The sequence below is a fragment of the Bos grunniens genome, chromosome 9 (assembly GCF_055505025.1).
Source record: "Bos grunniens cultivar Pamir isolate PY7600 chromosome 9, Bosgru_T2T1.0, whole genome shotgun sequence".
Lineage (NCBI taxonomy): Eukaryota > Metazoa > Chordata > Mammalia > Artiodactyla > Bovidae > Bos > Bos grunniens.
Window position 1 is genome coordinate 99,891,088 of NC_141173.1, and position 27,497 is coordinate 99,918,584.

Consider the following 27,497-nt stretch of genomic DNA (forward strand, 5'->3'; position numbering starts at 1 on the left):
GAATGAAAGAGCTTTTGACACAGCTTCACACAGACAGAGCCTTGGGCTCCCCTGGTGCCTCAGCTGGGAAAGAATTTGCCTGCAATGTGGGATACCTGGGTTCGATCCCTGGGTTGGGAAGATCCCCTGGAGGAGGAATGGCAACCCACTCCGGTATTCCAGCCTGGGAGAATTCATAGACTGTACAGTCCATGGGGTTGCAGAGTCGGACACAACTAAGCGACTTTCACTTTCACTAAGAAGAGTAAGGGTTCACTGATGCTTCTGGTACGGCCTAGGGGAGAGAGGGCACGAGAGAAAGAGTCAGATTTGCATACAGTTTTGGATCTTTTACTTCAATCTGTGACCATTTTCAAAAAGATGTTTTCTCAGTTATAATGATTACTATTAACATTATTTCAATTGAACTTTGTTCTCAAACTTGGCCACTGTTGCTGCTGCTAAGTCGCGTCAGTTGTGTCCAACTCTGTGCGACCCCATAGACGGCAGCCCACCAGACTCCTCCATCCCTGGGGTTCTCCAGGCAAGAACACTGGAGTGGGTTGCCATTGCCTTCTCCAAAACTTAGCCACAGTAATTGTTAATTCATAAGCATTGCAGTGATTTCATAAGTTTGTCTTAGGCCTGGGCAAATGTTTTCCATCACATTCATATTTCATTTAGATGGTATATAACATCCATTATCTCCATTCCTTAATTAAGAGGAAGTGGAGCCAAGGATACTGTGAAAGAGAGTAGACTTGGGTATCTTGTCCAAGTACATTTTATTGTGTTTAATTGTTAGCGGACAAGTAATGTACTCTTTCTTGGTCAGTGAAAATATTTTCCTTGGTCACAAAGGAAACATATATATATATATATATATAAATGTGTGTATATATATTTTAATTGAAGTATTGTTTATTTACAATATTGTGTTAGTTTCAGGTGTACAGCAAAGTGATTCAGTTAAATAGATTCTTTTTCAGATTCTTTTCCATTATAGCTTATTGCAAGATATTGTATATAGTTCCCTGTGCTACATAGTCAGTCCTTGTTTATTTTATATATAGTAGTTTGTATGTTTTCCTTCCCCACCCTTTTCTTCCTTGGTAACTATAAGTGTGTTTTCTATGTCTGTGAGTCTGTTTTTGTTTTGTAAGTAATTTGACTTGTAGCTTTTTTTTTAGATCCCACGTATAAGTCATACCATGCAATATTTATCTTTCCTGTCTGACTTCATTTAGTATGGTGATGTCTGGGTCCATCCGTGCTGCTGCAAATGGCAACATTGCATTCTTTTTTATGGCTGAATGCTTTGCCAACAAAGGTCGGTCTAGTCAAGGCTGTGGTTTTTCCTGTGGTCATGTATGGATGTGAGAGTTGGACTATAAAGAAAGCTGAGTGCCAAAGGACTGATGCTTTTGAACTGTGGTGTTGGAGAAGACTCTTGAGAGTCCCTTGGACTGCAAGGAGATCCAACCAGTCCATCCTAAAGGAGATCCATCCTGGGTATTCATTGGAAGGACTGATGCTGAGGCTGAAACTCCAATCCTTTGGCCACCTCATGCAAAGAGTTGACTCATTGGAAAAGACCCTGATGCTGGGAAGGATTGGGGGCAGGAGGAGAAGGGGACGACAACAGAGGATGAGATGGCTGGATGGCATCACCAACTCGATGGACATGAGTTTGGGTAAACTCCGGGAGTTGGTGATAGACAGGGAGGCCTGGCGTGCTACGATTTTTGGGGTCGCAAAGAGTCAGACACGACTGAGCGACTGAACTGAACTGAATATTTGTGAGTGTGTGTATCCCACATCTTTATCCGTTCATCTGTTGATGGACATTTAGGTTGCTTCCATGTCTTGGGTATTATCAATAGTGCTGGTGTGAACATTGGGGTGCATGTATCTTTTCAAATTAGAGTTTTCATCTTTTCAAGCTCCTAAGTGGGGTTGCTTGATATATAGTAACTATTTTTAGATTTTTGAGGAACCTCCATATTCTCATGGTGACTGCTTCAGTTTACATTCTCACCAACACTCTAGGAGGCCTTCCTTTTCTGCTCATCCTCTCCAGCCCATCTCTGCCCATCCTCTACTTTATTATTTGTAGTCTTTTTGGTGATGGCTATTTTGACTGGTGTGAGGTGATAGCTCCTTAAAGTTTTGATTTGTGTTTCTCTAATAATTACTGATGTTGAGCATCTTTTCATGTGCCTATTGGCCATCTCGATGTCTTCTTTGGAGAAATGTCTATTTAGGGCTCCTGCCCGTCTTGTGATTCAGTTGTTTGATTTGGATTTTTTCTTTTTATATTAAGCGGTATGAGTTGTTTCTATATTTTGGAAATTAAGCCCTTGTTGGTCACATTATTTTTAAATATTTTCTTCAGTTCCATAGGTTGTCTTTTCATCTTGTTTATGGTTTCCTTTGCTTAACAAAAGTTTGTAGGTTTAATTGGGTCTCATTTATTTATTTTTGCTTTTATTCTGATGGAACATATTTTAAAGCTGTTATTAAGATTTTTGAAGCAAATAGTAGCTGATTATACACTTATATAGATGTCAGTTGATAACAGGGAGAGGAATATAAGAATTTCACTTAGTTCCATATCCCTGGAACTTGAGCATGTTTGAAATGATTTCAAATAAGAAAACAAAGCATCTGAACTTTTATTTATTTTTTTATTTTTTGTTCTACTAAGAGATTATTCCTTTTTTAGGCAATAAAATTGAATTAGGTAATTAGCACAAATTGTAATAATAACAATAAAATAGTTGAGCATTGATTGTAACACTGGATAATGTGTGAAATATATGAAAAGTGATGATTTGTAGTGCTGAAAAATCTTATGTATAACAGGCCAGGTTTTAGTTGGCAAAAGTTCAAGATTTTTAAAAACGTTTTTCGGGAAATTATAAATGTTGGCTGCATAATTGTTATTATTGAAGGAAAGCATTCATGTTACTATTTTTGCCTAGTAAAATCCCTATTGAATGAAAAAAGAAGGTAAGAGTTCTAAAACTGACCCTCTTTTAGCTTGACCATCACCTTGGGCTTCCCTGGTAGCTCAGATAGTAAAGAATCTGCCTGCAATGCGGAAGACCCTGGTTCGATCCCTGGGTTGGGAAGATCCCCTGGAAAAGGGAATGGCTACTCACTGCAGTATTCTTGCCTGGAGAATCCCATGGACAGAGGAGCCTGTTAGGCTGCAGCCCATGGAGTCACAAAAGAGTCGGAGGCAACTGAGCGACTAACACTTTCACTTTCACCACCTATTAGATTGAAGTGTTCTGTTAACTGTGTTCATACTTCTATTCAAACTCTATTGAAACCCATTGAAATCAGGCTAACAACATCATGGAAGAATAGTTTTGATGTTTTTAATTTATTAAACATCTTTGACATGTCACAGTCTAACTCTGGATTGGTTATATTTCAGAAATACCCACAGGAAGTGAAAGTTATTCAGTATCTTTAAAAGGAAAATTTTGTTCTGCACTAATGAGCTATATGACTTTTATGGTTATGTCTTATTAATCAAATTATACTAAAGGATTATAAGAAAGATGTCACTTCTTATATTTTGTTAACCAAATTTTAATAAAGATTATATGAAGAGTCTTAGATTTTTATAGATTTGGAGTGATAGGCAATATAATGTGGGAGAAACATGAAATCCTGGATTCACCTGGTTCTTTCAATTAAGTGACTACCCCGGACTTCTCTGGTGACTCAGACAATAAAGAATCTGCCTGCAACGCGGGAGACCTGGGTTCAATCCCTGGGTTGGGAAGATCCCCTGGAGAAGGGAGCGACTACCCACTCCAGTATTCTGGACTTGGAGACCTCCATGGACAGAGGAGCCTGGTGGGCTAGTCCATGGGGTTGCAGAGTCAGACAGGACTGAGCAATTTTCACTTTCAATTAAGTGAAGTTAACTTTGCTTTTTATCCACTGAGAAGTATAGGTGTGTGAAATATACATGAACACTTTGAAAATACAAGGAAAAGAAAAAAAAGAACTCTGCTGATAATACTTTAGCTATTTGGACAATTCAGTATTGTGTTTTTGATCATCATCAGACATTATATCATCCAAATTATTAGCCAAGAAGTGCTGCTGCTAAGTCGCTTCAGTTGTGTCCGACTCTGTGTGACCCCATAGACGGCAGCCCACCAGGCTCCCCCGTCCCTGGGATTCTCCAGGCAAGAACACTGGAGTGGGTTGCTATTTCCTTCTCCAATACATGAAAGTGAAAAGTGAAAGAGAAGTCGCTCAGTCGTGTCCGACTCTAGTGACCCTATGGACTGCAGCCTACCAGGCTCCTCTGTCCATGGGATTTTCCAGGCAAGAGTACTAGAGTGGGGTGCCATTGCCTTCTCCGAGCCAAGAGGTGCAGAAGTGTATGCATTTCACAGTAATTATACCTACTAATATCTGGCTGTGTATTAGAAGCGTCTGTAGAGCTTTTTAAAAACATAGGTGTTTCCAGCACATCCCTACAATAATTCCTGAGATATGTGGTGGGTTCCTGTCTATGTTTATTTTAGTTGAAATAACAAATATAACCTTAAGGTACTTAAATATACCAAATGTTAAATTTACAAACATTTTGGATAAACACCAGACTGTTAACCATGGGTTTTATTTACTAATTCTGATCTTAATTGCAGAACTTTTCAAGGGTGATGGTAACTACCCAGAAAAGAATTATGACATTCCAGGTATTTGAGGGTAGGTAAGAACTGGACATGGAACAACAGACTGGTTCCAAATAGAAAAAGGAATACATCAAGGCTGTATATTGTCACCCTGCTTATTTAACTTATATGCAGAGTACATCATGAGAAACGCTGGACTGGATGAAGCACAAGCTGCAATCAAGATTGCCGGAAGAAATATCAATATCCTCAGATATGCAGATGACACCACCCTTATGGCAGAAAGTGAAGAGGAACTAAAGAGCCTCTTGATGAAAGTGAAAGTGGAGAGTGAATAAGTTGGCTTAAAGCTCAACATTCAGAAAACGAAGATCATGGCATCCGGTTCCATCACTTCATGGGAAATAGATGGGGAAACAGTGGAAACAGTGTCAGACTTTATTTTTCTGGGCTCCAAAATCACTGCAGATGGTGACTGCAGCCATGACATTAAAATATGCTTACTCCTTAGAAGGAAAGTTATGACCAACCTAGATAGCATATTCAAAAGCAGAGACATTACTTTGCCAACAAAGGTTCATCTAGTCAAGGCTATGGTTTTTCCAGTAGTCATGTATGGATGTGAGAGTTGGACTGTGAAGAAGGCTGAGCGCCGAAGAATTGATGCTTTTGAACTGTGGTGTTGGAGAAGACTCTTGAGAGTCCCTTGGACTGTGAGGAGATCCAACCAGTCCATTCTGAAGGAGATCAGCCCTGGGATTTCTTTGGAAGGAATGATGCTAAAGCTGAAACTCCAGTACTTTGGCCACCTCTTGTGAAGAGCTGACTCATTGGAAAAGACTGATGCTGGGAGGGATTGAGGGCAGGAGGAGAAGGGGATGACAGAGGATGAGATGGCTGGATGGCATCACTGACTCGATGGACGTGAGTCTGAGTGAACTCCGGAAGTTGGTGATAGACAGGGAGGCCTGGCGTGCTGCGATTCATGGGGTTGCAAAGAGTCGGACACGACTGAGCGACTGAACTGAACTGAACCTATATTTTTTTTAATCAGGAGGAATTGTTCGTTGATTCCTAATTTATTATTTTTCTGTCTTTCTTTTATTTATTTTTTTTTACTGTGACTTTAATTTAGAGTCTTTTGTAATTGAGGAACTGGTTCTTTCCTGAAGGTTGTTTATGTTAACATAATATCAGGAAGGAAGTCCTGCAGTGGAGTTAAGGGAAATCCCTGTTATCTGAAAAGCCGTCTTTAAGAAGACTTAGGGAAGGAATAAGAATAGTAGGAGTTACATAGCAGAAGTATGAGGTACTGTGAGCTAGTCACTGCCTTCAACATCCTTTTTTTCATTCAGTCCTAGCAACCCTGTAACCTTTACAAATGAGGAAGTAAAGTTTCATGAGATGTTTATCATATAACCTAGATCAGTCCGGCTTCTGTCCACTTATAGCAGAGTGAACTTTGATGTCTGTCACTCATCTCAGTTGTAAGTAGTTATTGTGTTATTACTTATTTCATGTCTTTCTTCCTTGCTGGCCTCTAAGCTTTTCAAGGGCTAGCATGTTTGTCCAGTTACCTGTTATAATCCTTGTGCACTAAGAAAGTATCTTCTGTGTAGTAGAAAAACCTAATAAGTATTTATTGAAAAATCAATGAATGTATGAGTGAGTTGGTCCAGGTTATTACTGAGATAACTGAAATATGGTCCTGAAGTAAGGCTTGCATTCAGGTTGTGTTCTCTCCTCACTGTATTATGTGCCTTGTTCACTTCTGTGGGTAGAGAATGTTTTATTCCAGATATTTCTGCAGTGCTTCTTGTTGTTGTTTAGTCACCGAGTTATGTCCAACTAGTTGGACACAATTCCATGGGCTGTAGCCCTCCAGGCTTCTCTCTCCATGACGTTTTCCACGTAAGAATACTGGAGTGGATTGCCATTTCCTTCTCCAGGGAATCTCGACCCAGGGATTGAACCCATGTCTCCTGCATTGGCAGGTGGACTTTTTACCACTGAGCCACCAGGGAAGGCTTCTTCAATGCTTATTACTGTATACAAAACCTTTTGCCAGATACGTCAGGAAAGTGATTTGTAATATAGATGAACAGTAGTTTAGCATGTGTTGAGTAAAGAAAAGACATAATCATGGTAAACAAGCCTAGTATGAATTTAATAATGTCCTTTAAATGACTTTGTATTGTGTTTATTATGGTAGCATGCATATATGTTGAGAAACTAGTAGTAAGTTTGTATGTGATACAGCATTTAGTTTATAGAATATATATACATATAAAATAAGACAAATGCAGATAAATGTTTGAGGAGGAGTTGCTGTTCAATGGCTAAGTCATGTCCAACTCTTTGTGACCTCATAGACTACAGCATGTCAGGCTCCTCTATCCTCCACTATCTCCCGGATTTCGCTTAAATTTATGTCCATTGAATATTTGAGAGACCTGATTAAAAATATCATAAAAGAGGTACACGTTCATATCTGTGCAGAGGTGTAAGAACAGAAAAATAGTAAGCTACTGCTTAAATACCAAACTCTTATTTAGGCATTTAAAAATACACTGAGCAGGAGAAGGGGACAACAGAGGATGAGATGGTTGGATGCATCCCTGACTCAATGGATATGAATTTGAGCAAACTCTGGAGATAGTGAAGGACAGGGAAGCCTGGCCACGGGGTCAGAAAGAGTTGCACATGACTTAGCAACTGAAAAACAGCACAGATGCATTGTGCATACATTTTTTAAAAAGACACCTGTCTTGCTCTCTTGAGGCTTATTATTTTATATTGGATGCAGAGGACTGTATTACAGTATTAAAAGTATTATTATATAAAGCCATAAAGTTCTATGGAAGGAAGCAAAGTGGAGGAGGTGAATTCTAATAGAGGGAGTAACTTAGGAAAATATTACTAAAGAAGTAGTATTTCAACTTATTCTTCAGTTATTTACTTTTTTATAAATTCCTCTTACTGCTTTTAGTCTCTTTGTATAGAGCTGGTGGACAGATCATGGGTTATTCCTATTTCTGGGAAACTGTGGTTGTCCTCCTTTATATGTTGTTTCAAATCTAAAGCGTACACGGAAGGCAGTCCGGTCCTGTGATCAGCTGAGCTCTTCTCCAGTTTGCAACCCAGAGATTACAGGTGGATCTTTATTAAGCTTCTTTATCCTAAAAACTGTATTTCGAAACAATCTCTCATGTTTTATTAAATATGTTTAATATATTTTTATTGACAAATTAATTTTCTTCAGTTAGTACTCTTTATCCCCAAAAGCTTTTTTCAGCTTTTTTTTTTTTTTTAATTATAACTTTAGTCATGCTATTTTATTTGCTATTCTTCAGTCATCCCTACTCCATATTCATAGGTCATTTCCTGTAATTTTCTATTACTCTTTGATTTTATTATTTTTTTAACTTTTTATTTTACTCTTTGATTTTAAATAGCAGCCTGTTCAAACCATGGTAACATCACTTAGGAGATGCTGGCAACTATTCTATGTGCTGTACAAACATAACACAGTTAGAACTTACCTCTGTTTTATAGATGAGGAGACCAAGGTTCAAATATTTTGTCCAAGATTAAGGGTAATATCATGAATTCCTAGGAATATCATCAAATGGATATAAAAATCATATTTTAAAATAATCTAGAGAAATAAGAGGCTTCCCTGGTGGCTAGGACGGTAAAGACTCTGCCTGTAATGTAAGAAACCTGGATTTGATCCCTGGGTCAGAAAGATGCCCTGGAGAAGGGAATGGCAACCCACTCCAGTATTCTTGCCTTGACAGTTCCATGGACAGAGGAACCTGGTGGGCTACAGTTCATGGGGTTGCAAAGAGTCAGACACGGCTGAGCAACTAATACTATCACTACTAAACAAATAATTGTTTTGTTCTGAATATCTGTAGAATTTGCTTTCTGAATACCTTCCCTCAGGAAACAGGAGCACTGTGATAGGGAACCAGGCATTGCCACTCACTCGCTGTGCCCTTAGAGTGATCGTCCAGCACAGGCCTGGGAGTGGTCTTTGCTTAGGGCAGCAAGGTATCCTGTAGGTGGTTTTATCAAAATGTTCACCTTGTTTCTTGTTACAGTTTTGTGTGAAAAAATTTTAATCTTCTTTCATTGTTGTTCTTTAAATATTACAGTTGTTAACCTTTCTTGTCTTCTTAATATACTGTTGTAAAATCTTTAGGGCAAAAGTGTATAATGAGAAGTTTAGCCGCGTGACATTGAGTAAGTCAGATTTCTGCCCTTTAGTTTATGTCATTTTCAAGTGAGAAACAGGTATTATAATAATATCTACTACCTCTACTAAGGTTTAAAAAGTTTTTTAACTTTATGTTGCTTTTCTTCATAATAATATTAGCTATGACTGCATTTTTGTATCGTGCTTGCTCTGTGAGCATGGTTTGATATATTGAGTGGTTATGTGGCACTTATTATGGTCAGTGCTAAAAGATAGGAGTAGAGTCTGATTTCAGATTCCTTGAAGCTTTTTAGATAGTAATATACATAAGACTTGAAAGATTGAAAGTGGGAGGAGAAGGGGACGGCAGAGGATGAGATGGCTGGATGGCATCACCGACTCAATGGACATGAGTTTGGGTAAACTCCGGGAGTTGGTGATGGACAGGGAGGCCTGGCGTGCTGCAGTCCATGGGGTTGCAGAGAGTCGAACACGACTGAGCGACTGAACTGATAGTAAGACTTCATTCAAAAGAACAAACGATAAGATGTTTCCTGTACTCCCATTTTGTCTGAGAGGACCGGGAAAATGTTTTATTCAAAGGCCATTTCCGAAATTGAGTTTTTGCCAATTTTGGAAATAAAATGGGTATGAGTAGAAATGGTAATCTTTAACTTTTAATCTTCTTTTCTTGATTTGCTGTCAATAAGTAAATACTTAGATTTAACACTTTAAAACATCACATTCTAAGACAAATGGTTTTTTTTCTCTGCCTTTAATAATCTTTATGTCTGCTAGATGGGGGAAGAAATAAATCCAGTACAAGGTTTCATGTGAATAGTGAAAGGGTTCTGTTAATGCTTTGTGGAAGCACTTCATGCCTCCGTGGACAGTAACTACTTGTATGTGAGTGATCGTTAGCAGCAGAAACGTAGCCCAAAGTTTCCAAAAGGATTTCCAGCCAGTTCCTCAGAGTCTTTTTTTTTTTTTTTAAGCATTAGGCAGCCACTGATATTTAAACTTGGGGAAAATGAAATTAAAAATCACCTGGTCATTTTTGTCCTTCTGTAGGAAACTGTTTAGTTCCTTCTTTTCAGCCTGACCTATGGCATCATCAAGATCATATTTAGCTTCCCAAATTGGGCATGGATACTATAAACAGCTCAGCTCTAGTGAAAGTTTACTGATTTTGGTCATGATGGGGACATTGGCCATAACTGGTGATACTTAAGTTTGGTCTTGATACACGGTATTTACAGTTAAATTAGAGGAATTAATATATGAGAATTGGAATGAGGACTTAACCTGACACCTTTTTGAATTTAGCAAGTTGTTTCACTATGCTAAATTTAATAAGCCTTTGTAGAATACCTACTGCCTATAAAGACATTCCTAGATAATGATTTCAACAAACTGAATAAAAGTATGTACCCTTGCCTGGAAAATCTCATGGACGGAGGAGTATGGTAGACTACATACAGTCCATGGGGTCGCAAAGAGTTGGACATGACTGAGCGACTTCACTTTCTAATTTCTATATATTATTAGAAAATAACTTGCTTTGAGAACATGATTCCTGTTTTACTCAAGTTAAAAATTTTTTTGAAGTCAACTTTATAACCGGAGTTAGTCAGTGAACAATTACATATAATTATATATATTTCATTATATATAATGAAATTATTATATAATTATATATATCTATATATATATATTGATATATATATATATCAAGAAATATTCCTCAGTGTACATTTCTTAAACTGATACTGATTTAAGATTGTATGTACAACTGGAGATAGTTGTGTTAGGCTTTATCACTTGGCTTAAAATGTTTTATATTATTTATATTATTTATAAATGGGTTATTGAAACCTTGGTTTGTTTAAATACGAAGCACTTTCCAGAATTCCTTTCTAGAAGATTTTGGGTATGAAGCTCCACATTAAGAGCGCAATAGGGAGAGAAGTCTTGGCTCATTTGCCGACTACGAATGTGTAATTAAAAGAGTCTGTCAGCGGTGTTGGGGCAGTCATTGTGTTCTGATTCTTCATGTTATACAATTACTTTGTTGTTCAAACAGATATTGTAATTAGAGCATAATTTTAAATTTCAGAGGTCAGTGACTCGTTGAGGTTTTTTTTTTGGTTTTGTTTTTAATCAAAAACAAAAGTAGTTTCTCAGGTTTTGAGGAATTTTTTTACTGAATATTTATATATCACTGTAGCAAGTGAAATGGGTGATGTTTTATTGAAAAGTAATGCTTAAAGCTTATTTCACAACGGTGATTTAATCAGCCCTAACTTAGGAATGACATTGGGTGTATATGTGTGCATTGTATATTAAGACCAAATTTTCATCTTCCCCTATTGAAAACTGTAATGATTAGAAGAATTCTGTGTAAGTGGCCACAGGTTTATCATTTTTGTGTATTTGTGTCATTGAAATTTGGTAGGCATTTCTCTCTCCTAGGAGAAAAGCATATTTGTCGGTGTAAGAAATCTGTTTTACCAGCTATTCTCTGCTATTTATTGATACGGTGTGTGACTCAACCAGGAATTCATTGATGGAGAAAGAGCATATGACTTGGAATTAGGGGGGAAGAACACAAAATAAATTTACCAAGTCATCTCTGTTAATCTGTTTCTTTATCTGCATCCAAATTCCCTACCAGCTCTAAAATTCTATGAGAACAAGCTGTGCTTAAAATACATGTTCCCCCACCCAAATGTTTAAAGGTAAAATGATCAGAGTAGAAAAAATTCTTAAGTGTCAAGACTTCAGTGTTCTGTGTCTTTCACTAATTTATCACTCTCACTAATTTGTGGTGCTATTTTAAGGCAGTTTACTTAGTTTTAGGCTCTCGTGTAGGCGATATCATGCTCTAGGAAGTGTAGCAGGCTCTGAAGCACTCCCTGTAGAACCTGTGTGTCTGTGTGTCTGGGGCAGCCTTACCCCCTTAACCTCCTCCCCGACCTGTGAGGGAAGGAGAGGACTGGGACCGCAGTCTCAGGACTGCTGGGACGACTAAGTGAGGGGACATGTTTGATTGTTCAGTGTGGCACTTGGCAAGCAGGAAGGTAGGTAGTATCATCATCATTTTCATTCCTGAATTTCTTTGTCATCACATGAAAGACTCAGAGCTACTTGAAATGTGTTTTTTGATAGTAGACTTGCCAAGAATATAAACCATAATAAAGTATTATTGGTAATTGTGTCCATGCTTCATAGTCAGGTGTGAATGATATTATAGAATCGTTTTATATGTTACTAAACTTTAATTTACCATATAAATTAAGATGCATTCCATTTCCTTGAATGCTGTCTTGTCATTTCAGACTACCTTAAATAAAAAAACCAAGATCAGTGATTTGAGCTTTGTTCTTATTTGTACACGTTGTAATTGTTTATAAATAACTTGCCTTTGCTGTCATTTTATTATATTAAGATATATAAATTTAGTCTTGCAGTTGCAAAGACTGACTTTTTTTTGTTAACTGCATTCTTCTGATATGTTGTAACAAGGTAATATTGAACTGATAGAATAAAGGAAAAGCGCTGTCTTTTGTAGGATATGAAAATCAGACCTCATGAACATTATCCTAGAAAATCTGAGTGAGTTGACTAGAAGAAAAGTAAGAAACCAAGAATAAAATTTAGGGGTGTAAGAATTTTCAAACGTTAGCTTGCTACTTAAATAGGAGGTCAAGTAGAAGCAGGCCCAGAAATAGACAAATGATCAAGGGAAACTGGAGACTTATTTGGGCAGACACAGTAGTAATGAATACAGCACAGCACTGTGAGGAAACAGTATGATTTTAGTGATGCTCATCAACAATAAAAGCTCAGTTGTTCATTTCAGTAAATCTAATAGCTAGAGACAGTGCACAGATAACTATCAGTTATAGTACTACACAAGTAGAGTAGTACTATAAAAAATAAAGGATAAAAGTAAGTATTAAAGAAAACATTCTGGACATGGGTGATCAATTGCATAAAGTTTGTGGGTGTGAGAATCCGTGTTTGTGAATAGGCCAGCTTGTTCACAACCTGGAGAAAATGTAATCAGGAAATGGTGTCTGAAGTTAGTGTGGATTGAAATGCACGGGTGAATGCACAGCAGCTCTCTGTGAGGACCGAAGGAAGCTTATAACTGTGTTTCAGACTTCCCACAAAACCAGTTAGTTGGTCCTTGTTCTGAAGTATTAAAAATTCACAAAGAACTCAGAAAGCTCATTCAGGATCAATAACAGCTGAGACGTAACTGTGGACTAGTTTGGAGAAAAGAATGAGCTGGACATGTTGAGTGCTTTACAGACACTGACAGACACTTGTCAGTGCGCAGTTGAATTTGGAGGTCTAGCAGTAAGGAATGTACTGGAAGTATAAATTTTGGAATATGTGGATACAAAAAACGCCATATTATTGTATATTGCTGAAGATTTGGTGGCAAGTTATATGAAATTCTTTGGGTGAGTATAAAACAGAAATTATAATAATTTGCAATGAGCTATTTTTTTCACATCAGTTTCTCAGCTGTTTATTTCTGAAGTACTATTAAAATATGACTGTAAAAAGAAATTAATGCCTCAACCACAGTTTCTAAGAGATACACCACCTTTGGTGTGTCTCCATTTTGCCATCAGTCCTCTCTGCTTCATTGCATCCCTTTTTTTTTTTTTTTTTGGTCCCAAATTAGGAAAGTGAGAGATTTCGGGAGTGGCTTCTTAACTGCAGGTACACTAGGATATAGGAGTAGACACTATAATTTTACTCTCTCTCTTGTTTGTCTATAGTAAAAGAAAACCTTTTTGGATATCTTTTATTGACTTGCCAATCCCAGATTGCCTTTGTTATCTGTTTGAGAAACAAAAAGAGAATAGAGGGAGAAATTATATTTGTATTGAATAATGACTTGGCTCAAATTCACTGTTGACAGAATTTACTTCACTCTTCCTGAGTTAGAATGGATTACAATTGTATAAAGGTGGCTTCTGCATAGAATGATCTTAAAACCTCTTTAAAAATGAGTTTAATACACTCACAGATTAAAAGTATGCAATTCTATAAAGCCTGATGTAGAAAATACCTTCTCTGCTTTCTAACAAACACCACTGCTCACAGTCACTTCCTGCTGTTTAAAGAGATTCTTTTGGTATTCATTCTCTATTGCTGCATTTTGTGCTCACCTTACCCCTAATTGATTTTTTGTTGTTGTTTTGTTTTGATCTCACTTTTTCATTGTGATGAGAAGTTACTGGGCCCTTTACATTTGGAAACTGTTATCAATTTTGTTTTAAAATATGTATTATGTTGATGACTCTTCTCCCTTCTGCTGCTTTTCTTTTTTCATGGTGAGACATCAGCCATTCATCGTTGTGACCTCTTGTGTTAGTTCCCTAATCTTTATGTTACCTATTCTCCTATTGTTCAGCCATTTTCCACCTCTGGCTTTACTCTTTACTTGGAAAGAAAATTCACTTTTTATCTTCAAGCACCTCTGCCATGTGTTTTTTTGTTTGTTTGTTTCTACTGTCATATTTAAGTTTCAAGAATTCCTTTTTATGTTTTGAATTCCTTTAATAGCATGTTTTACTTGTTTCTAGGATGCAGTGTCCTTTGTTAACTCTGAGGACTTTTGAGTTTTTCTTCTCCTTGCCCAGTGATTGCTTTCTTCAGGCAGTTTCTGTAGTTGGGTTGACCATACTTTCCAGAGAAGTCTTCTGGTCTCTGGCCCCCAGTGTGCGGGCTGAGGGTAGAGTGAAAGAAGGCTAGACACCTCAGCCTTCAGTGTTTTGCAGGGTCCTGTCACCTGCCCTTCAAAACCCAGTTCCAGAATATGGAAATCTTTAGGGATACATTTCTAGTATACAGCTAGAAATTAGGAAGTGCTGGATTGCCAGCTATTTAAGGAATGGGGATGTGGAGAGAGAAGTTAGCCAGTTTTCCAGTCTTAGCTCCACCCTTAAACCACTTCCACTGCTGCCGATTTCCTGAGGCTTTATGGAGGCTCTAGAGTGTAAGTGAATTTCTTCTTGCCTGGGTCAGCTAATACCCTGCCTACTTAGCCATCTGCTTTCTAGTATAGTTGCCAAATTTTTCCTTTCCCATTTTCTTCTTTCTCATAAGTTAGTTCGTGCATTTAAAACTCTACAGTGTTTCAGAAGAATTTTAGGAAGGAGTGAAAGTACACAACTCCATTAGTTTCATGGTTTTTGTCTCTCAGTGTTTTAGAAACCATAAGCAAACCCTAGGATAAGTATAACTTTCTTTTATTTTTGTAGTTTTAACTGGTACTTAAATTGTTGAATTTATTAAGAGTATCATTTTTGGGCCTTTGTGAAATATTTTGGATTATAAATGTTCCTCAGTTTTCCTTGTGTTAGTATCTGTATACATTAATAATATACACATACATATGCTTTTTTAGTGTCTTTGTCTACTAATTATAACATTATGTCAGTCGTAGGTTTTGGTTTTTTTTTCTTATATGTTTCCTTTTTCTCTTCCTTTGCCTGTTAATTTCTGGTAAGATGCCAGATAGTGTGAATTTTAGGGTTTCCCATGTGGCTCATTGGTAAAGAATTCGCCTGCCAATGCAGGAGCCACAGGAGATGCAGTTTCAGTCTTTGGGTCAGGAAGATCCCCTGGAGAAGGAAAGCAATCCACCCCAGTGTTCTTGCCTGGAGAAGAATCCCATGGATGGAGGAGCCTGGCAGGCTATAGTCGATGAAGTCACAAGAGAATTGGACACAACTGAGTGACTGAGCACACACAGTGTGGATTTTACCTTGTTGGGTGGATATTTCATCTTTGTATAGCTGTTCTTGGACTTTGTTCTGGGACACAGTTAAATTGGAGACAGTTGGATCCTTTTAGGTCTTCTTTGAGTATTTATTTAGGCACTGCTGGCACGGTACTGCTTACACTGCTGACTGTTTTCCACTCAGGAGGCGAGACCTCTGTGTACTTGTCCCAGTGTCCTGTGTGTCATAAAGTTTCCTATCTTGAATCCTTTGATCTGTTCTTTCTCTGGCCTCTGGTATTTCCTCCCACATACGTGCTGAGCAGTGTTCAGTTGAATGCTTATGCAGATTTCCACTCTCAAAGTGAAGTGAAGTGAAAGTCGCTCAGTCATGTCCAACTGTTTGCGACTCCATGGACTTTAGCCTGCCAGGCTCCTCTGTTTATGGAATTTTCCAGGCCCAGAATCCTGGAGTGGGTAGCCGTTCCCTTCTCCAGGGTATCTTCCCAACCCAGGGATTGAACCCAGGTCTCCTGCATCTCAGGCAGACTCTACTGTCTGTGCCACTAGGGAGGCCCTCCACTCTCTGTGCAGCTCCTTTTCCCAATACTGGTTTAGGTGAGCTCTAGCTGCTGTGCCCTCCTGGGTCTCGAAGGTTAGTCTTCTCCACTCAGAGAGGCAGCCTGGCACCCTTCCCAGGGCTGCAGCCTCGAGCTTCCCAGGCCAGGAAGCCTGGACGATCGTATGTTGGCTTCCCATCCTCAACCTCACTATCCTCCTTCTTTTTGGTTGTTTTTAGACATGAGAGTGAACCTTGTTGATGTTACTTTATCTTGGCCCAAAGCAGACATTGCTTATTTGTATGGATGTGGAGATACTTTTAGGTTCATTAAAACATAAACGCACAGAACTTTATCACTTTTATAAAAAGTGATCACTTCTATAAAAACTTCTATAAAAAGTTTTATTTGGCTTTTTATAGAAAAAATTGATCAGATATAAATTTCAGTGAGACGATATTGTCAATGTTTTTCAACATAAAAATTAAACTCTGGATTTTAAAATTGCTTTTTATTGTTACAGTAGAGGTGTGTCTGCACACTTTGTATTTGGCACACAGATAGCCATGAGGTTCCCAGTTCCTTGACTCACTGACTCCTTGAGTCTCTCAGTTTTTCATGGTGTCCCCTTGGCAAAAAAAAATGCTGAAGAGTTTTTCTTCCCATTTTTAAATGGTTACTTCCCAAACAGCTTAGTTTATCAAAACAACTTAAATTGAAATTTTTGTTTAAATTTTATTTATAAACAACCACATTATTTATTAATGGATTTGTTTTTCTCTTGGGTACTGTTCAGATTCTCAAACTGGACACTACCACCCTCTTCCTGTTCCACACTGATTTTGCATGGACATGGCTTTTTATTACAGCAAGCACTGAAAACCTAGCATTGCAAAGATAAGACATCATCAAAAGGAATGTAGCATGATCTAATGCTGATAAAGACAAATATTTTAAACTCAAAGGTTGCATGGTGTCTGACAGACATCGACTATTGCTGTTTCCCTTGAAGCTTCAAGTATTTTGTGGCACCTGGTGAGTGTGCTATGCTGTCTCCTTGAATTCACTCCTTGGGAGCACACAGGTGGCCGACCACAGGCTGCTGTGCTTTGTTTGGTTTCCCATTTCCCCTCACAACACTTGGGTGCCTTTTCACACTTAATGATATTAATAGAAAATAAAGAGAAGCATTAACTTTTTTTAAGAACTCATTTCTATCCTTATTGTCTGAGTTCCATATATTTCTTTTCCCTGGCATGACCTCTGCAAACATGTGAGTTGTGGTAGAAAACTTTTTTTGTTTGTTTTTAATAACCAGTTTATTTTTCTTTGATTGGAAGAATTCAGTAAATAGTATTCACAATTCAGTAAACAGAATACTTATAGATGAAACTTCAAAAAAAAGTATTGTTCATTGTTTATGTGTGGTACATTGCACTGAACCATATGCATTTATTTATACCATTTTGATATTCATGTTGATATTGTTTTTAATTATTAAAATTATATTTATGAAATACTTACAAATATATTTGTATATTATCTCTAAAGCTTAAGGCAAGAAGCAGCTCTGAAATGATTATATTTTAGCTGAAAGGAAAGTATGGCCAATCTTTCCTGTAGCTTGACAGTGTTTTTTACCTGGGGATCACTGGGTCATCTGAAGACACAGGGGAAATGAAATGCAGATGTTCTCTGCTAAAACTAGTGTTTATGATGGTATGGTTAAAAGAGTGACTGTACACCTCACCGTTTTTAAAGTAAGGTCTGATAGAACTACAGTTAAAAGTATCGTTACATTTATTCCTTGTTATTATTTTATAATGAAATGGTTCCATAATCATTACTTGAAATGCTTAAAACAAATGGCATTTGTCTACACAATAATGTCTGTTGGTAAAATACTTTTCCTGTTCTTGAATTCAGCCAATGTTACTAAAAGCAGTTGCAGCAACATGGGAAAACTGCTGAATTTGAGAATGAAGATGTTGATTCAGTTCCTAAATTTGGCAAGTTACTAGCCACATGGCCTTGACAGGTGACTTGCTTAAATTTACCTCAGTGACCTTTTATTTACTCATAGCAAAACAATGCAAGCATAGCTTAATGATTGCAGCAGGTCATTATTATGGATAGAAAGATGTGCTGTCTCTGTGAAAGAAAAATTTGTAATCGTGTGCATTGTAAATTTTTTAGGAGGAGCAAAATCGAGGCAAGCCTAATTGGGAGCATCTCAATGAAGATTTACATGTACTGATCACTGTGGAAGATGCTCAAAACAGAGCAGAGATCAAACTGAAGAGAGCTGTTGAGGAAGTGAAGAAATTACTGGTACCTGCAGTAAGTAATAATTTCCAAATCTTAGATTTAGGCCCATGATCTTTTTCAGTTAATGTTTTAATTATTATAATGTTTATGTTAATAAAGAATAGGTTATTATTTGTTCAAAATTTTATTTAAGCACAAAATATAAAAATAATTTACAAGTCATTTGCTATAGAATAAGAGACAGACAGTGCTCCATTTCTTAAATGGGAAAGTCTGCTCCCTGTTTATTTTTTGTGAAGTGGAGCAAACCGAATCAGTGGCCTGTTTTTCAAAAGTGTGGTTACCTTTGCATCAGTCTGTTACGGAGTAAAAATGTAGGTCCGTCATCAAGTAGGGCTGATGAAAGCTTTGTCTCTCTTTTAGATCAGTTTCTCATTGCAAACAAGCAGTGAGTGTACACGAAGTCCACACGAGCTAATACTTCTGTTGGGTGATCTATGTTAGTAGGAGTGCATTACCTGTGTTGCCTATGGATTCCGTGGGCTTCCCAGGTGGCACAGTGGTAAAGAACCGACTTATCAATGCAGGAGACACGAGAGACCCGGATTCCATCCCTGGGTCAGATCAGGAAGATCCCCTAGAGTAGGAAATGGCAACCCACTCCAGTGTTCTTGCCTGGGAAATTCCAGTATCCTTGTACCTATATTCCTTGTGATTTGATTCTAATTTTTCTAATTTTGATAATTTGAATGTATTTCCATCAGTTTGCATAACACCACACATAACTTACTGTTCAGAGTTCAAACCTTTTAAATTCAAATTGGGGTTTCAAAACAGCCTTACAGTAAGTTCCTTCCCACCACCCAAGCCCCTCCCTCCCGACCCCCCTTCTCCCAGCAAGTACAGGAACTCAGACAAGCCTTAGCAGTTTTTAATTTCACTGCAAAAGTATTGTAATAGGGGTTTTGAGATGATCACACTTAATCTGTAGAGTTGTAGTGACTTTACCTGACAGAATTGTTTATGCTGGATAGTACTGTTTTTTTTATTTCAAATGTTTCTTTGATTTGAATAATTAGTTTGTTTTAGTCTCTTTTGTTTCTTCAATCACAAAATAAACCATGCATAACTAGAGAAAAGTCATTTCTTCAGTTACATATAGTGTAACCAGTCTGGCAAGTCTTCATGTGTTACTATGAAATATCTACTAAAGATGATCTTTTTATCATAGGTACAGTTAGTTGTTCAATCTCATTTCCATAAATCTGAACTATACCTCCTTTAGATTCTTGAGATCTTCAATATACTTTTATAAATACAGTGTAACATTTTGTGGAAATCACATCATCTTCATTGACAGATAAGGACTATTGATGAGTGCCCTGATTTTGCTCATCTTTGGGGACAGGTTATCCTTGACAGAAAAGAACTATTGATGTAAATCTGCCTCCACTGTATTTCTTGAAGACAAATTCTTGCCAACCCAGTTAAAATAAATCTCTCTTTTCACTTTTAGTCTTAACCCACTCAACTGATTCTCAGAAATTAGTAAGAGTGATTTTTTTTGTTTGTTTGAAAAAACTGTATAAAGATAATCAATGATTGGACACATCACTCCTCTGGAAGCAGGGTAACCAGTGAGTTACCTTGTCTGGAACTCCTTGTTGTACGCTGAAGAAGTAGTCTTAATTGTAAACAAAGTATAGGTAGTTGAGAAAACTTTAAAAGTCAGAGAAGGAAAATGTTTGTGAAATAATTAATTTTAGGATTTTACTAAGCATATAGATAGAACATTAAGCAGAGGTTTTATAGGAAGATATAATGATAGCCTTCTTATTTTAAGTGGCTCCTGTGAGAAAATTAGTTACTTGAAATTGTTAGGAACTTGTGATTCTTATTTGTGGTTTGTGTTTTTTTAGTTGGGTTAAAAAAACTATAGTTTGTATGCTTCTTACGGAGTTTTACAGTGTGGACTGTTGGTTTTAGCTGAGTATTTAGGCTAGGATGTGTCGGTCATTTCTGTTTATTAGGCCACGTTGCAGTGCGCTGCTGCACGCTTTCCTTTAGTTTTGTTTCTTTAAGCTTCTATGAGAAAGTTACTAATTTAATCTAACCCTTTGATAAAATACTATTTTGTAACTAGACAAATAGCATTTTAATAGATTAATTGTTAATCTTATATATGTAAAACTTAGGCTTTTAGATACGCGTGTTGAACTGGTTTATTGTAATTAGAAAACTCAGATGAAATTTTAGTGCTTGTTTTTTTATTCAGATAATAATTCGCACACTTTTCCTGTGAGCCTTTCAAAATAAATGAGGCTGTTAAATTTCTTGGCTGAACTTACAGTTTTTGCTTAGCATTTACCTAATGTGCTTACACATACACAGTATTTTGGGAAATTGTGATCTCTTATCTTTATATGTTCAAATCACTTTAACATAGATTTGATCCTTACAGAGAACTTGTATATTAATTTACTCATGTTCTGTTATCAGATGTTTTCATTTCCTTTATTCCCACCACACTGATACCGTAATGTGCTATAACTTTCCATTTCTCCCATTCAAGTACCAACCAGGCCCAACCCTGCTTAGCCTCTGAGATCAGACAAGATTGGGCACGTTCAGGGTGGTATGGCTGTAGACTAAATTTCCATTTCTTTTTGCCTTTTTTAACAGAATATCTGAACCTACTTTTAATTAAATTTGGTCTTAGTATCCTCATGTATATATTATGACAATTGATTAATTATTGTACAGGGCCTTGTTAACCATTTTAAGAACCGTGGCTTTTGGTCTAGAATGGGTGGGCTTCCCTGGTGTCTTAGATGGTAAAGAATCTGCCTGCAGTGTGGGGAACGTGGGTTGGGAAGATCCCCTGGAGGAGGGCATGGCAACCCACTCCAGTCTCCTTGCCTGGAGAATCCCGTGGACAGAGGAGCTTGGTGGGCTACAGTCCATGGGGTCATAAAGAGTCAGACAGGACTGAGCTCTCTAAGTAGAAACCATTGGCGTGCTTAAGGAGAAGGGAATGACATGATCTGATTAATATTTAGTAAGGATTACTGGTCTGCTCTGTTTAAAACAATAAATCACACAATGTGAAAGAAAGGAAGCTCTCATAGGAGTTCACAAATTAAGGCCCGTGGGCCAAAACCAGCCTCCCACTGGGTTTGAATAGCCCATGAGCTTAGCATGGTTTTTACATTTTTTAATGACCAGGGGGAAAAAATCAGAAGAATAATACTTCATGAAATGTGAAAATTATATAAAATTCAAATTGCATTGTCTAAGTTTTATTGAAGCACAGCCGTGCTTATGCTTCTTCGTTTACATATTGTCTGTGGCTGCATCTGAGCTCCAGTGGTGAGTTGAGTAAGTGCCACAGAGACCATATGCCCAGAAAAGCCATTTACTGTCTGGTATATTACAGAAAAAGTTTGCCAGTTCCAGGACTCTTGAATTAATTCAGATGAGAGGTGATGATGGGTTGGGTCAGTGTAGCCACAGAAGTGAGTCATGGTCTCATTTCTAAGCATATTTTTAAAGTGAAACTGGCAGGATTTGCTAATGGATCATCTATGGGATGTTAGAAAGCAAGGCGTCAGGCATGATACCAAAATTTTTAGCCTGAACAACTGAAAGGATATAATTGCTGTTACTCTGATGAAGGGTGTGTTAGGAATAGATTTTGAAGAGATTACTTGGAACTCAGTTTTGAATCTGGTAAATTTAAGATGCCAATAGCTATCCAAGTGTAGCTCTTCTAGTATTGTATTCAGATTAACAAATATTTATTCCAGGTTGACTGTATTTTAGAGCTTTAAGGGTATAGAAAGTTATTTAAAGCAGGATGTTTAATGTTTAGGACAGTGGCAGTTCCATAACTATATTTCATAAGGTACTTTTCATAGGTATTCTGGATAAAAGAAAGCCGTAAATATAAGTATTGTGAATCTCTGGTAGAAACCATTTCCAAATTTAATTGACCATCAGAATTTTTTTTCTGAGAGTGTATTCACCATCTAGTGTTATAGAGATACTTGTTTGAGGAATGATCTATAAACTGATGGGTCTGATTTAAATACATAAGAGCAGTCTTTTTAACTCTGAAGCATAGCCATTTTGAAGACATGAAAAAAAGGCTCTTCTTCAGGAACTTTTTCTTTTTTCACACAAATAAAAACCCATTAATTTTAAATGTACAGTTTGACCCTTGACAACTGTGTATATTTACAGCCACTACTACAGTCAAGGTTTCCATTACCCTAAAAAGTTTTCTCTTAGCCCTTTTGCCATCAATTCAGATTACCAAGTTACCATCACAATCAAGTTAGCATCCATCATCTCATATACTCATTGGTTTTTTGTGTATAATCAGCAAATTTCAGGAGTACAGTGTATTAATTAAATGTAACCACTATACTGTGCCTTAAATCCCCAGAACTTATTCATCTCATAACTGAGAGTTCGTGCCGTTTGATGGACGTCACCTCTTCCCTAGCCCCTGGCAACCAACATTCTACTCTCTGGTTGTATGAATTTGCCTCTTTTAAATCAGTTCGCTTTTTCTAGATTTCCTTTCTTTGTACTTTCATGCAGCTTGGCTCTTTTGAGTTTCATCCATGCTGTTGCATGTATCAGTGGGTTGTCCTTTTGATTGATAATTAGCATTCCATTGTATACATAAGCCACAGGTTGTTTCTCCTTTCACTTAATTTTTATTTCTGTGAATACAAATGATATGGAGCATCTTTTAATATGCTTCTTGAGAATTCATATATTTTCTTTGATGAAGTATCTTAAATCTTTCTATCATTCTTCTTGGCTTGTCTTTTTTACTTTTTAGTGTTAAAGCAATTCTTTATGTGTTGAAAATGAATCCTTTATTGGACAAATATTCTAATCTGTGACTTGTATTTTTCTTTTGGTTTTGTGGAAAGGCTTTTATTACAAATCCCATTTCATTCATATTAATAAATATTGAACTTAGTTTATTTCCCTGTTCTTGTATTTTTCAAGAAATTTGTCTTTGTCATCTGAGTTGGTAAATTTTTCATCTTGAAGTTGGTCACAATACTCTATCTTTTTAAGGTCTACTCTGTTCATGTAGGTTGTGTGAGCTATACATGCACACATGTGCACACGTCTAAACTGCCATTTCAGTGCCTTCAAGGAGAACACGCTAGGATACACACACATTATTACAACGAATGGAGGTCTTTATAATCTTTCAGTAATTCAGGGGAAAAATGGGAAAGAAGACTTGAACATTATCTACCACCTTCATCTAAATGGGGCTTCCCTGATAGCTCAGTTGGTAAAGAATCTGCCTGCAATGCAGGAGACCCCAGTTCGATTCCTCGGTCAGGAAAATCCCCTGGAGAAGGGATAGGCTACCCACTCCAGTATTCTTGGGCTTCCCTTGTAGCTCAGCTGGTAGAGAATCTGCCTGCAGTGTGGGAGACCTGGGTTCAGTCCCTGGGTTGGGAAGATCCTCTGGAGGAGAGAGAGCCTACCCACTCCAGTATTCTGGCCTGGACAATTCCATGGACTATATATAGTCCATGGGGTCGCAAAGAGTCAGACATGACTAAGTGACTTTCACTTACTTCACCTAAATGACATTTATAAAACACATAAACAAGTACCGCAGAATACATGTGCCTTTTAAGTGTAAAAGTGATATTCACCAAAACAGACAGTATGATGGAATAGTACAAAAATGCACTCTAATTCAAAGAGAATAAAATCTTAACAGAAAGCATTTTTTGGAAACAGAATTCAGTTACCAGTCAGTCACAATAAGATAAATTTAAAAGTCCCAAATATTGGGAAACATTTCGAAATAACTCATAAGTCAAAGAAGAAATCATGAAATAAAATAGGAAATACTGTGAAGTGAATGGTAATAAAAATACCACATAATATTTGGGATGCAGTTAAAGCATTATTCAGAGAAAATATTTTTAGCATAAATAAAAGGTCTCAAAAGTATAAAAGAAAGGTCATAAGTCACTAATAGTCCACCTTTAAGAAGCTGTGGAAATAAAAACAAATCAAGTAGAAAGAAGATAAAAAAGCAGAAATCAGTGAAACAGAAAAGGAACAAATAGAGAAAATCAACAAAACCAAAAGCTCACATGTAGCACTAAAAGATGAATAAAACTAAATAAAATTCTAGAGAGGTGATGACTTTGGAGATAGCACAGTCTGTTTATAAAGTGCAAGTTTTAAACTGAATTGTTAATTTAGTTCTTGACCAAAGGATCAATAATTGAAGTCTGTGGTATCGTTGGCCTCCTTTTCGTGTTATTGGGAAAGAAGGATTAAAAGATCCAGCTGTAATGCACTCGCCCCTTGATAGAGCTGTAACATGAGAGACCGTCTCTCATGTACGGAGGGTGTTGCTGCTGTTTTTCTGCCTTGCACAACCATTTTAATCTGAATGGGAAATCTGTCTAGGGACCCAGAGTACAGTAATTAGCAGTCTCTTCAAAGTGTCAGAGCAGAATTACCATTGTAACGGTTTAGCTGCAGGATAAAAGGATTGAATTTGGGTCTTCCTGTCTGCCAAACTAAATGAGTTGCCATGGGAATTTTTAAATGTGAGAGGCGTTTACGTAAAACAATTTGGCGGGTTTGAATAAACTCATAAATTACAGGTTTGAAAGGAACCAGTCCTTGCTTCCTCTTATATAGGCAAGACTGTACAGAAGGCTGATAGCTTCTTACATTCTTCATTAGAATAAGCTGATCCATGCTGCCATGTGGATGATCCTGTTATTAAGGCTTGTATTTTCACTAAATACAGTACAGTAAACAAATTTAAGGAAAAATATTTTGTTCCAGATCTCTGGAGAAAAAAGTGAAAATTGTAAACATAAGTTTGTCTTCCTAAGTTAAATATATCTTCAAGTAATGCTATTAAGTGTTTTGTTTTAATAAACATTAATATAAGATTAATTTTTTGCTTAGGGCATATAATAAAGAGGTATCTTTACAATTCTCATATTTGTCACACAAAGATGAACATTTAAAGCTTTTTGGAAATCAGATGAGGTACTCATACTTGTAAATAGGATTATTTAGGTTGCATGTAAATAACTTGCAGAGAGAGCTCTGTCTTTCCCTGTCTCTCCACAGATCTGGGTTTTAGTGTAATGACTTTTTAGTGAGGAAATGTTGCCTTAAACGCCTCAGGTGATGAATATCTCTCTAAGCTTGTTTAACCTCATTCGTCCTCAAGGTATCAGTAATAGTGATAGTTCTTGCATTTGGTGCTTTATATCTGCTCTCCAGAAAAAACATTCAGTGAAATTTAGGTATTTAAAATTTCTAAATGTGAGACTTACTCACACAATGAATACGTTCCTCTGGGTGATCGGGGGGCATCTGTTAACATTTTCAAGCCACAAGATTATAGTTTTGTAAGGAAAGGGAAAAATTGGTTGCTGTTAAATAACCTTCGTGGCCTGAAATTGTAGATGCAAGTTACACATGATGATTCTTTAATTCAGATGAGAAAGTATAAAATAAATATTTTTAAAGTATAATAAATGAATTTTATAGTTTAATCTTTACTAATATAAATTGTATTAATATATCAGAGTAGTTATCTGAATCTGATTTTGTGTTTCTGAGATTGTTGTTAAACCTTAAACTAGACCCAACTATAAGTAAGACTTTCCGAAAATCTCATTTAAATGTGGAATACAAAGACCATCGTGGAAGTGCTAGAAGTCCTGGAATCACAATGGCATGACATGATACAGGCTGAGTGTAAGGCTCTCTGATGGGAGTCGGTGTATACTTCTTGTTAAATGTGGTGAGAGAGAAAAGTTCTTTCAGGAATTGAAAGGTGCTTTTTTTTTTTTTTTTTTTTTTGCAGAGTGGAACTACTAAATACATTTTAATAGAATTTTACATCAGTTTCCCTGTATGCCCCACCCACAGTGTTAGCTGTGCTGTTTGTTTATTCTGCATTAGACCAGCTACAGGATCGTTGTTCCAGCTAGAGTTTTCACAAATAATTAAAGCACTGTATTTTTGGATAGATAGCAGTCTATCAGTTCAGTTGCTCAGTTGTGTCCAGCTCTCTGCGACCCCACGGACTGCAGCACGCCAGGCCTCCCTGTCCATCACCAACTCCCGGAGGTTGCTCAAACTCATGTCCATTGAATCCGTGATGCCATCCAACCGTCTCATCCTCTGTCATCCCCTTCTGCTCCTGCCTTCAATCTTTCCAAGCATCTGGGTCTCTTCCAAGCAGTCAGTTCTTCTCATCAGGTGGCCAAAGTATTGGAGTTTCAGCTTCAGCATCAGTCCTTCCAAAGAATATTCAGGGCTGATTTCCTTTAGGACTGACTGGATCTCCTTGCAGTCCAAGGGACTCTCAAAAGTCTCCTCCAACACCACAGTTTAAGAGCATCAATTCTTCAGTGCTCAGCTTTCTTTATAGTCCAACTGTCACATCCATACATGACTACTGGAGAAACCATAGCTTTGACTAGACAGACCTTTGTTGACAAAGTAATGTCTCTGCTTTTTAATATGCTGTCTAAGTTGGTCATAACTTTTCTTCCAAGGAGTAAGCGTCTTTTAATTTCATGGCTGCAGTAACCATCTGCAGTGATTTTGGAGCCCAGAAAAATAAAGTCTGACACTGTTTCCCCATCTATTTCCCATGAAGTGATGGGACCAGATGCCATGATCTTAGTTTTCTGAATGTTGAGTTTTAAGCCAGCTTTTTCACTCTCTTCTTTCAGTTTCATCAGGAGGCTCTTTAGTAGTTCTTCGCTTTCTGCCATAAGTGTGGTGTTCATCTGCATAACTGAAGTTATTGATATTTCTCCTGACAGTCTTGATTCCAGCTTGTGCTTCATCTAGTCCAGCATTTCTCATGATGTACTCTGCATAGAAGTTAAATAAACAGGGTGACAACATACCTCCTTGACGTACTCCTTTTCCTAATTTAGAACCAATGTGTTGTTGCATATCCAGTTCTAACTGTTGCTTCTTGACCTGCATACAGATTTCTCAGGAGGCAGGTCATACAGTCCGTACATGCAGAT

The 27,497-nt window shown here is 37.3% G+C and overlaps 1 protein-coding gene across 25 annotated transcripts in view; it reads left to right on the top strand.

The window, feature by feature from the left end:
* Positions 1-27,497, top strand: part of QKI (QKI, KH domain containing RNA binding) — a 160,913-nt gene that overhangs the window by 104,365 nt on the left and 29,051 nt on the right. For all 25 annotated transcript variants that reach the window (XR_015133438.1, XR_015133439.1, XR_015133437.1 and 22 more), the window contains one exon: positions 18,349-18,492. Coding sequence is in view for 18 of the 25 variants with exons in the window: in XM_086318674.1 (XP_086174800.1) it covers positions 18,349-18,492 (144 nt within the window). In the remaining 7 variants the exon portion in view is untranslated. The remainder of the gene's footprint in view (positions 1-18,348; positions 18,493-27,497) is intronic.